This window comes from Mytilus trossulus, chromosome 1 (assembly GCF_036588685.1).
Source record: "Mytilus trossulus isolate FHL-02 chromosome 1, PNRI_Mtr1.1.1.hap1, whole genome shotgun sequence".
NCBI lineage: Eukaryota > Metazoa > Mollusca > Bivalvia > Mytilida > Mytilidae > Mytilus > Mytilus trossulus.
The window spans coordinates 110,341,212-110,353,964 of NC_086373.1; the positions used below are offsets into that span (position 1 = coordinate 110,341,212).

The following is a 12,753-nucleotide window of genomic DNA, read 5'->3' on the forward strand; positions in this document are numbered from 1 at the left end:
TTGAAGAATTTACAGCCCATACTGAAAAAATTAACAACACATTATTCCTCTATGCAAGTTGATAACACGAACTCAGCGAAGTCTCCTACCTTTATATCACTATGCATATCGGAAATCATATCTTCAGCAAAGCGATTCTGGTCCCGAAAACATAGATCTGAATAAAAATAAAAAGAATAGATTACTCTAGATCTCGAATTAAGCTTTTAAAACCTGTCGTGTGTGTGTTCATGTGACATTATGCCACAGATTATATGTCTCTGGTATTACAATACACAGATTTTTTTAAACAGAATTAATCTAGAGTTTCAAAGGATGGGAATATTGAAAATTTAATAGTATACTAAATTACTACTGTAAAATAATTTTGAAAAAAATTATAACCGAGTATAAAAAAAATATTCTTACTTTCTATCAAGCATAAAAGATCGAGAATTAAAATATCGCACATATGCGTTGTTGTTGTGTGGATGTATTATAATCAAATAGCCACCCGGAAATTTTCAATGTAAAGTAGTTTTTTTCGTCAAGTCCTTTACTTGTGACCGAAAACAAAAATAAAGAGGCATCATGACGTTTATATAAATATGGTTATAACATTTACTCATTTTATATTCTATATTTGAACTGTTTCTTTTGTATTACATATATCATGATTTTTATCTAGATATAACAAATTACTTTGCCCATAATGGAGTCCTCAACTGGAAATGAAATAATGTGTATCTATGAATAGAATAGAATGGAATATTTCTATTTCCAAAATTACAGCGCCCATAAAGTGCATAAAATCAGATACAATTGATTTACATAATTGGTAACAACAACAATAAAAGAGGCATATACATATATATTTGGAATATAACTAAGTATTGGTCAGAATCAAGCTAAAACATATATATTGTGAATAAAAGAATAATAAAAATTACATCATACATGTATATATGTATTTATTCTCAAATAATTTACTTGACTAGTGTCAGTGTTCATACCTGATCTCCTTAATTCAAAACAGTTACAAATATAACAGCCCAGTTTTTCCATAAGAGTAACATTTTCTTGGGTCAAGAGCCATAAAAATTTAGACGGATTTATTTAAATTTATAAAATCAAAACAATTCTTAAATATGTCTTGAACAAAATCGTCCCTTTGAATATCATAGAGGGCATTCTAATAAAAAAAAATGAAGCTCATCTTCTATGTAAGTAAAACTGCTGTTATTGCCGCATATCATTTGGGATTAGCCAGAACACACTAAGTGAAAATAAGTTAAAATATTAAAGAATAGTTGCTTAAAAATTAAAACACAAAACAAAATATAAAAAAGAGATAGGGAATCAGTTGTATCTTTCCGCATCACTACGGTATAACAAAGGTCATAACTCCTATTTGTCATTTATGGACTAGTTATCACATAATCATATATTATAAAAATGCTATATTAAGGTATATATAGGAAAGCAAATTTCTGAGACAAGCCGCGGTGTCTGTGGTTTAAACATGAGAAAACTTTAAGAGCTAGTGTAAACATATTTTATTGTTAAAAAAAGGACCGTGAAATGGATGACTCATGTTTTTTTTTCAACTTATTAATATTTTCTCTAAGAAAAAGAGCTGGTAGGCTAAACAAGAATTCAAACTTGAAACAAATACTCAACCATCAGTGAAAATTATGCACTCTCAAGTTATTGTTATGTTTTTGGTTTTCTGTATGCCGGTGTTTTCGTCCTAGTGCATGGACTGTTTGTCGTTTTGTCATAATATGTGTTTTCCACATATTGATGTGGCGATGTCGGTTTACCCTTCGACGTAGTGAATTTTGAATGTCCCTATGATTTTCATGTATACATATAGACCATGTAAAGTTCAGAGAAAAACGCCTGTGTCACACGCATAGCGTAGAAGTAAAACACGAATTTCTGTCGATTCAGTTCCGTCATGTATGAAATTTTATTCCAATTTTGCGCATGCGTGAAAGTTTTTACAGCGGTACATTTGAATGACAGTTGTTTACAAATATTCTGATTGTTATTGTGGAACAGGGTGCGTATTTGTGTCAGGAAAACACTCAGGCTTTACAAATGAAGATACATTTATTTCTTCATTTAAACTTACTGTAGCTTAATATCAAAAATAGGCTACAATTTCAAGGTTTTACATCTGCCGAATTTTACCCCAAATCTAGATCTGGCAAAAGTCGTTCATTTTTATTAGACATTACTTCATTTCTACTTCTATTGATCACTAAGTAGCCACCGTCATTTGGTTGACTATCCTGTCACTGTTTGATGTGCACTTGCAAACTTAACAAGTCAAAAAAAATAATTTTAAGAAAAAGGAAATAATGTGTGCTGTACATAATGGTGCACATAAAACATGCCGGGGACTTGAAATTTAATGTGCATGCAGTAGTCTAGTCTCTTGAACGGATCAAGACTTTCTGCAGCGGTCACCGAGGTATTATTCATAAGTATAAGTGTTGGAACAATACGGAAGGCAACAAATGTAGAATATTACACTTATGTCATAACTTTAAATACACGGAACAATTTACTGTAAATTATGACGTTAAGGCCAATATAGGCAACTCGTACCAAATGCCTTCTTCTTTTAACCTCTCAAATGTTATAAGATCCAGTGGCGGATCCAGATCTTTTCATAAAAAGGGGGCGCTGAAGGGGGTGGGGCTCCAATATGACAGTTGTTGTCAATTCGTTTGATGTGTTTTATTCGATTTTGCCATTTGATAAGGGATTTTTAGTTTTAATTTTCAAAAGTTCAGTATTTTTGTGATTTGACTTTTTCCCTATATAATAAAACAAAAAGTATTGAATCACCTATGAGATCGGTTCGTCAGTGTCTCTAAAAGTCAAAACGTAAAGAAACGTAAGCGATTAGGTCAAATTTATCACTCAAGACTTCGTATGCAATGTAGTTCTCTAAATCATCATCTTTTTGTTAAAAATATTGTGGATTCGCCACTTTGTTTATGTGGTGCTATAGAAACTACAGCGCACTACTTGTTGCACTGCCCCCGTTTTCACATTATGCGTGAACAGCATTTTTATAATATCAATATAATACGTTTTTTGTCGGAAGAAATCTTGCTACACGGTACAACGGACTTCAGCTACGAACAAAACATTGAAATATTCTTGGCAGTTCAAACATTTATACTCAGTAGCAAAAGATTTGTCATATGATAGCACACATCTTGTTCAACAAGTAATACTTATATCTATAATTGTGTCCGTTCAGAAACATACACTTTATTATTCCGATGTATATATTTTTTTCTTCTTTCTTGTGTGTCACAAACCTTATTATATGTTTTTTTCTTCTTTCCATCTAGTGTAACATTGTTATTTTTTATAACATTTTACCCTTTGAGTATTAAAATATGAAATGTTCTTATTAGGAAACGGATTAATATAAGCTAAGAGCTTGTTTCTGGATCCTATTAATTATTTTACTTGTATTATTATGTAAATGCCTATGTATGTACCTGAATATAATTAATAAAATATGTTTACACTAAAGAAACGTAAAAAAATTAATATTAGCTCATGATAACAAAAAAAGGCATAGGTATATATGTTTCATGTTGTGTTTAGCACTTTGTAAATTTTTTTTATATGATGGAGTAAACCGGTCCGATATTACTCTACCAGTGATCAAAATGAAGTAGAAGTCAGCAACTTGGGTCAGCGTACTGTCCTCAACAATGAACAAAACCGCACCTTGAGCAATACTTCAAAATAGTTTCGGTAGAAGCAGTAAAAATCGCGAAATGTCTAAAATAAATAAGGTACTAAGGTATTCATCCCAAGAAAGAATAATTTATCTTAATTGCATGGCATTGATTGAAAATGATTGACGGTATGAAATAAAATCCTCTCAGTGTTCTGGTCCACGTTTATTCTCCAATCGTATTAAAATCTTTGTATGAAATTTGCGGGTTTCAAATGGTCAAACAAAGATTTTCTATGTCTATATTTATATCAAAATCCTTTAAATGTTCGTTTAACCTAAAGAAAACTGGATGATAAATTCAATCTGAACTGAACAGAAAACGTTTGCAGTGAAAAATGCAAATAGAAAATCGACAAAAAGGCGCTCTTTACTCTGAGAATCTGCCAACGAGTTTTATTAATGTGTCGATGTCGACGCATATTAAAGCATAACAGATATATTTAAAGTCGGTTATCATATAACTTACTGATGTGCCAAAGCAGTCTACTGCTTGCTAAGAAAAGAAATAAATTAAAAAAAATAAAAAATGCTAAAATTGGTGTGTGCAGCCAGCATTTTAGTCTTTAATAAACAATTTCGCCTTATTTGGTTTCTTTTTATTGCTGCGTGGATATTTCATCCATTTAAATTTATCTAACTTATGAATTGAAAGGTGTATGTTCGAAAACGAATTTAATAAAATCACAAAAACAATTATTCATTAGACGTTATATTTACTTTGGTTGGCAAAGGTTTGGTTAAAACATCTATTCCAGTAAAATCGATGAAGAATTTTATATATTAATAGTAATTATAGCCAATAATTATGACTGCTGAGATTTGATTTGATCGCACTTTATGATCAGGTAATAAGAGCTGTAATGAAATATTACCACTTTTCATCTTTTTTTCCCTGACATAACGACAGAATGGTTTAACAAACACATAGGAAATCGGCTTTTTATATCAGATAACATTTCTTTCAAAGAGCTGATAATTACAGAAAGTTAATTATGCCACTTTTAACTTGTTTCTTCAATTGACTGTTCTCAAATTGCTTTTACTGATTTGATGGCTAAATAATGCTTCTTATGTGAACAATCGATAAACAAAAGGACGAGCAATCTGGTCATGAATTGAGGCGTTAATCAATGTACAATTACTTGTACATAAATAATTTCATTGTAGATAGCGTGACCTAACACTATACAATTATCACCCAGCATCATCATCACTGTTATTGTTTGGTTGACAGGTGTACAACATGGCAGGACTAACTGCTCAGGGGAGAGATTTGGGAACTAGAGTCTCTAGTTTATTTGAAATACCCGATAAAAGATTGACAGCCATTGGTTCTAGTATAACGTCTTATGCCTGTGATCCAAGACTCTCTGAGGATACAGGAAGACCAGCGAAGAAGGTATGTATGATTCACATTACTCATTTGATCATAGTCTTCTATTTTCGACTGGGAAATAAATACTGTTGGGTAGGATAGTGAAAAAAGGGGATTTCTGTCTTATAAGTATAACATGCTAGTGATATTCATAAGACGTCTGTTATTTTTTTTTTTTTTTATCTTTGAAACATATATATTTGATGTTGATCTTCAAACTTCATACACATGTAAAAAAAAAAAAAGGAAAGAAAAATGGCCATTCACTTATTTAAATTATCTTGTTATCTCCGTCTACATTTAAGGAATCACTGCAAAAATCTTAATGTGATGGTTTATTGTCGCCGCTTTGAAGAAATGAGTAACGACATCAACACAAACAGATATATATATATAGCAACAAATTGTCGTATACTAACATGTAAATGGAATTAGGTTGTTGCTCATACGTTATATTCCTAAAAGCCTTGTAAAAAGGAGATGTGGGGTGAACGTCCACAAGACAACAACCCAACGATGAAAAAATCTATGTCAAAATATTTTGAACACATACGTATACAACAGAGACTCTCAAAAGGTCTGTCAACTACCATATATATCATTTAGGTTAAAAGGTTATAGTAAAGTATATAATATGACATGGGACAAATACTATGGACTTTATCAGTGGAATACCAGAAGATGAACTTTGTCTAGTTTTGTTAGCACTCGATCAGTGGTATAACAAAGATTGAACTAGTTTTGTTAGCACTCGATCAGTGGAATAACATAAGGTGAACTAGTTTTGTGGGCACTCAATCAGAAGAATTACATAGTCATAGAATGAACTGGTTTTGTGAGCATTCGATAAGTAGAATAACATAGGATGAACTAGTTTTGTGAGCACTCGATCAGTGGAATACCAGAAGATGAACTTAGTCTAGTTTTGTTAGCACTCGATCAGTGGAATAACAAAGAATGAACTAGTTTAGTGAGCACTCGATCAGTGGAATAACATAAGGTGAACTAGTTTTGTGGGCACTCAATCAGAAGAATTACATAGTCATAGAATGAACTGGTTTTGTGAGCATTCGATAAGTAGAATAACATAGGATGAACTAGTTTTGTGAGCACTCGATCAGTGGAATACCAGAAGATGAACTTAGTCTAGTTTTGTTAGCACTCGATCGGTGAAATAACAAAGAATGAACTAGTTTTGTGAGCACTCGATCAGTGGAATAACATAAGGTGAACTAGTTTTGTGGGCACTCAATCAGAAGAATTACATAGTCATAGAATGAACTGGTTTTGTGAGCATTCGATAAGTAGAATAACATAGGATGAACTAGTTTTGTGAGCACTCGATAAGTAAAATAACATAGAAGGAACTGGTTTTGTGAGCATTCAATCAGAAGAATAATATAGCATGAACTGGTTGTGTGAGCAATCGATCAGAAGGAGTATTTAGGAGGATCTATTTTTGTGAGCACTCGATCAGTGGAAGAACATAAGGTGAACTAGTTTTATGGCCACTCGATCAGTGGAATAGCAAAAGATCAACTAGTTTTGTGAGCAGTCGATCAGTAGAATAACAAAAACCGGAAAAGGTGAACTAGTTTTGTGAGCACTCGATCAGTGGAATAACAAAATTCTGAAAAGATTAACTAATTTTGTGAACACTCGAACAGTTTAAATATCAAAAGATGAACTAATTTTGTTAGCACTCGATCAGTAGAATAGCAAAAGATCCAACTAATTTTGTGAGCAGTCGATCAGTGGAATAACAAAATAACGAACTAGTTTTGTGAACACTCGAACAGTTTAATCATAAAAGATGAACTAGTTTTTTTAGCACTCCATCACTGGAATAACAAAAGGTGAACTAGTATTATAGCCACTCAATCAGAAGAATAAGAGAGAATGACCTAGTTGTGTGAGCACTCGATTAGTGGAATAACAAAATGTGAAACAGTTTTGTGAGCACTGACTCGATCAGTGGAATAAAAAAAAAGTGATGAACTAGTTTTGTTGGCAATCGATCAGTGGAAGTACAAAACCTGAACTAGTTTTGTGAGGACTTGGTTAGTAGAATAACAAGAATTTAACTAGTTTTGTGAGCACTCGAGCAGTGGAAAAACAAAAGATTAACTAGTTTTGTTAGCACTCGATCACTGGAATTACAAAAGAAGAACTAGTTTCGTGAGCACTTGTTCAGTAGAAAAGCAATACGTTAACTAGTTTTGAGAGCACTCGATCAGTGGCATAACAAAAGATGAACTAGTTAAAAGTATTTTTGTAAGCACTCGATCAGTGGAATAACAAAAGATGAACTTGTGTTCAGCTAGAAAGAATTTGCATTAAAATCAGTATAGTAAAAGGTACTTGACTTGTTCATAACGTTATAATGTATATCTGTACAGAATGACAATTCATTAGAAAGGTTACATTGTATTCTTAATCAAGACCTTTAAATTAACTTATTGACATTGATGCATTGGTGCAATTATCGAATAGCAGCAATACAAACACCAATTAAGTCTGTAAATCCAAAAGCAAATATTTCAAGGAAAGGTTCTTTAGAATAAAACTACCATTTAAAAGATTGGTATAAACATATTACTTCTTATAAAGTTCCTGTGAGTGTTATGGTGTTACCTAATTAGTACATATATTTGTGAAAATATTGAGTTCAAAGTTACACAATGTAAAAAAAATAAAACAGCTCTGACACTAACATATTTGTATTGTCTTAGAATACATTAGTTGCTGTCTAGAATACATTAGTTGTTGTCTAGAATACATGTGTTGTTGTCTAGAATACATTAGTTGCTGTCTAGAATACATTAGTTGCTGTCTAGAATACATTAGTTGCTGTCTAGAATACATTAGTTGCTGTCTAGAATACATTAGTTGTTGTCTAGAATACATTAGTTGCTGTCTATAATACATGTGTTGTTGTTTAGAATACATTAGTTGCTGTCTAGAATACATTAGTTGTTGTCTATAATACATGTGTTGTTGTTTAGAATACATTAGTTGCTGTCTAGAATACATTAGTTGCTGTCTAGAATACATTAGTTGCTGTCTAGAATACATTAGTTGTTGTCTAGAATACATTAGTTGCTGTCTAGAATACATTAGTTGCTGTCTAGAATACATTAGTTGCTGTCTAGAATACATTAGTTGCTGTCTAGAATACATTAGTTGCTGTCTAAAATACATTAGTTGCTGTCTAGAATACATGTGTTGTTGTCTAGAATACATTAGTTGCTGTCTAGAATACATTAGTTGCTGTCTAGAATACATTAGTTGCTGTCTAGAATACATTAGTTGCTGTCTAGAATACATTAGTTGCTGTCTAGAATACATTAGTTGCTGTCTAGAATACATTAGTTGCTGTCTAGAATACATTAGTTGTTGTCTAGAATACATTAGTTGCTGTCTATAATACATGTGTTGTTGTTTAGAATACATTAGTTGCTGTCTAGAATACATTAGTTGCTGTCTAGAATACATTAGTTGCTGACTAGAATACATTAGTTGCTGTCTAGAATACATGTGTTGTTGTTTAGAATACATTAGTTGCTGTCTAGAATACATGTGTTGTTGTTTAGAATACATTAGTTGCTGTCTAGAATACATTAGTTGCTGTCTAGAATACATTAGTTGCTGTCTAGAATACATTAGTTGCTGTCTAGAATACATTAGTTGCTGTCTAGAATACATTAGTTGCTGTCTAGAATACATTAGTTGCTGTCTAGAATACATTAGTTGCTGTCTATAATACATGTGTTGTTGTCTAGAATACATTAGTTGCTGTCTAGAATACATTAGTTGCTGTCTAGAATACATTAGTTGCTGTCTAGAATACATTAGTTGCTGTCTAGAATACATGTGTTGTTGTTTAGAATACATTAGTTGCTGTCTAGAATACATTAGTTGCTGTCTAGAATACATTAGTTGCTGTCTAGAATACATTAGTTGTTGTCTAGAATACATTAGTTGCTGTCTAGAATACATTAGTTGCTGTCTAGAATACATGTGTTGTTGTCTAGAATACATGTGTTGTAAGTCATTGGAATGAAACTGAAGCTTTTGAATTCTTGTTTCAGGTATATTATGAGAATACTTTTAAATTAGAACCAGACTCAAAATTTAGAGCGGACAAGGTTAAACCTATAATAGACGACATTTTTGCCAAAAATTTGGAAGGTAAGAACTTGTAGTTACTAGTTGGTCAATTATAAAACTTTATCACAAGACCAAATAAGTTGTGGGTTGATACTTACACATATAAACACTAGACCAAAATAAGTTATGGGGCAATGATTACATATAAACACAAGACCAAATAAGTTATGGACATAAACAGAACGTTTGAATAATTAATGGGTCAATTGTAAAACATAAACACAATTAAGACCAAATAAGTTATGAAACAAAAAGTTCGAATAAGTAATGTGTCAATTGTAAAACATGAACACAAGACCAAATAAGTAATGGGTTAATGATAACACTAGTATAAACACTAGACAAAAATAAGTAATTGGGCAATGTTAACACAAACACACAAAACCAGTCAAGTATTGGGCCAATCATATCACATAATCACAAGACCAAATAAGGAATGGTTCAATTATAACACATAAACACAAGACCAAATAAGGAATGGTTCAATTATAACACATAAACACACGACCAAATAAGGAATGGTTCAATTATAACACATAAACACAAGACCAAATAAGGAATGGTTCAATTATAACACATAAACACACGACCAAATAAGGAATGGTTCAATTATAACACATAAACACACAACCAAATAAGGAATGGTTCAATTATAACATACCAACTGAAACACAAGACCAAATATTTATTGGGCCAATAATTATTTTTTAGGCCGGAAGTATGATCCAATCGAGTGTTCTATATTGTCCAAGTCACTAGCAGAGGAATTAAAGATGAAAGTAAAGGAACTCAATTTTAAGAGGTGAGTAAAGATGATCTACTCGCCATTCTGGTTCAACAGTTGATATAATGATAAAAGAAGATGGCTACAAAATAAATAGATGTAAGGAGACAACAGTAAAGGTTGAGGATTATGAATAATTATAATATTGTATATTAGATCTAATTTGATTGGTAAGTGTCATGGCAACCAAAACGTTTATAGAAGTATTTTTAAAAAAAATGACGCCACACTAGTACTGAAAAATTCGTACACGGGCAAATAAGTTTTGTATAATTTAATCTTATTGTTTAACTGTACACTTTTTTGGGGCATTAAGTATTATAGACGATAAATATTTCAGAATTGCATATGAAATCCTATAAACAATAAAAACTGAAGTGGAAATAGCATAGCAAACGGAATGTATTATATAATTGTTACTGAAAAATGACGAATTAGTATACATTCATTGGTGGCCTTCGGCTGTTGTCTGCTCTTGACATATTCCCCATCATTATTCTCAATTTTATGAATGCCAAATTTAGAAATGTAAATAGTGCAGTATAATGATCCTAAAAAAGTTGTCATCATCGGAGTTTTGAAAAGACCTCGGTGTTGTGTTGTTTATTGATAGTTTCGACAGAATTTGTAACGTGTATTCCCTCCTATGTGAAAACTGGAGAAAATGAATATCTGAAGTCAGATATCTGGATAATTAAGGATTTTGTTGTTCTTTGGGACATTCTTTGGTCTCTGTTGATTTCCCTTTTTAGTGGGAGAAATAATTTGTTATGTACAATTGATGTAATTTCAGGTTTTATCCATTACTTAAATAGCAGATTTTACAATTATCCTGTATATGTTTTGAATAAAAATCACTATTATCAACCAATGTCCAATCCGTTTACAACAAAATTCAGTCGTAACATCGGCTTTTTTTCAAATTTTTGGAGGGGGATTATTTTTTTCTGTCTGAACGTCCATCATCGTCCGTCCGTCCTGCTTTTAAAGCTTTTGGTCATGGTAGTTTTTGATGAAGTTGGAAGTCCAATCAACTCAACTTGAAACTTAGTATACATGTTCCCTATGATAGGATCTTTCCAATTCTAGTGCCAAATTAGAGTTTTGATGATAATTTTACGGTCCAAGGAGCATAGGAAATGATAATGAGAGTTGGGCATCCGTGTGCTATGGACACATTCTTCTTTGTTTATGAAATTATTGCATGGGTCTTAGGAGAATTATTTTGTATTTAATTTTGCAATACATTGTCTGGATCATATCTCTGTACATACCGTGATTATAGAGCTAAAATAAACATCATCCATCATGTTAATCATCCTAATATTGGGACAAACTGTTTGTTTAGATTTCATTTGGAATTGCCAGTTGTTTAGATTGTTTCAGTTTCATAGAAATGATATGCGTGTATAAATACCAGCATTTCTAAATAAAACCTAGATCGATTAAACATTAGAAGTAAACAAATTAATTTAATTATGAATTAATATTTTAAGCCGATTGCATTACCGTAATTATTTTGTGTGACGGAGTAGTCTTATCTGTGGAAATCATGCTGCTATCAACGAGACAATGTCGCTTACTAAACCTGGGGACTTTAATTACCGAACAAAATTTGTATAAGAAACTGTACATTGAATATATTTAAAATCTTTTAACGAACTTTTTTTTTCTGAAAATAAATCAGTTTCCAAGAAAAACATGCATGTATCGTAGTGAAGTATGTTTACGTGTTGCGATGTTCAAACAAAAAAGACAATTAGGTCCATTTTCTAATAACTACCATATAACATTTACATTGTCTCGAGTGCACTGCATTAAAACTGTCTTGCCTTGATATAAGGGGAGCGTGTAATACTAAAAACGAATCAAATCTTTAAAATTCATAGTAACTGCCTTTGATATTTTTATGGCAATGTTGAGGTATAGACGAAACCAGTAACACTTTCGTTCTTTAATAGTGAATGAGAGGGGTGGGGGCACAGTGTAAAACACTTCATTTAATTGAATTTGTTGTTTTTTGTATATTCTATCATCTTCTCACAGTGTTGAAGAACCATTGATGTCTTTGGGCTGTTTTCTACATTTTGTTCGGGCTGTTGTCTCTTTAACACATTCGCCGTTTCCATTCTATTTATTGACGACGTGATTTATCTTCCAGGTATAAGATAATAAGTCTGGTGACCATTGGACAGCAGAATGACCAAGGAGTAAGGATTGGGAGTAGATATCTCTGGGACCACGAGAGAGATAGTTTTGCATGCTCTTCATTCCACAACAAATATGTGTATGCTGTAGGCACTGTTTATGCTCTGTATTACGAATAGACATCTGTGGAGTCAGCAATTTTTAGCATGTGTTTTATTTTCCTCACATTTGTTTATTTATTAAATAAACTCATCATAGATGATTAAAGTAATAAATGAATAAGAGTATTTACGTCTATATACGTATAAGAGCCTACGTGAATTGCCCACTGTGTATTCACCCGATGTTATCGCTAATGTAAACTCACAGGGGCATGGAATGCATTTTTTAAAGACCCCGACCACCCATCATTTTACTCTTACTGTTAATGATTGTGAAAATTTATAAGTCACCATACGACGTCAACAATTCGCAAAATTGACATTATATTGTAATAAGCTTTAATAGGAACACATGCAGTTG

General features: G+C 32.1%; 1 protein-coding gene across 2 annotated transcripts; it reads left to right on the forward strand.

Annotated features, from left to right (window-relative positions):
* Positions 1-1,957: 1,957 nt before the first annotated feature.
* LOC134711725 (dynein light chain Tctex-type 5-B-like) lies at positions 1,958-12,513 on the forward strand. Of its 2 annotated transcripts, none has more exons than XM_063572556.1 (5): positions 1,958-2,044; positions 4,989-5,153; positions 9,221-9,320; positions 10,011-10,101; positions 12,245-12,513. In XM_063572556.1, exons 2-5 carry the CDS (start codon positions 4,998-5,000, stop codon positions 12,408-12,410), a joined length of 513 nt encoding a protein of 170 aa, XP_063428626.1. In that variant the 5' UTR covers positions 1,958-2,044; positions 4,989-4,997; the 3' UTR covers positions 12,411-12,513. The 2 variants fall into 2 exon arrangements, with proteins under 2 accessions (XP_063428626.1, XP_063428635.1); XM_063572565.1 differs by having other exon boundaries at positions 1,975-2,044; positions 4,922-5,153.
* Positions 12,514-12,753: the final 240 nt, after the last annotated feature.

Bases quoted from the DNA above. Each gene is read 5' to 3' on its own strand.
- LOC134711725 (XM_063572556.1), top strand. From the start codon at position 4,998: ATGGCAGGACTAACTGCTCAGGGGAGAGATTTGGGAACTAGAGTCTCT. The intron at 5,154-9,220 runs GTATGTATGATT...TTCTTGTTTCAG, and splicing joins CAGGAAGACCAGCGAAGAAG to GTATATTATGAGAATACTTT. The intron at 9,321-10,010 runs GTAAGAACTTGT...ATTATTTTTTAG, and splicing joins TTTTGCCAAAAATTTGGAAG to GCCGGAAGTATGATCCAATC.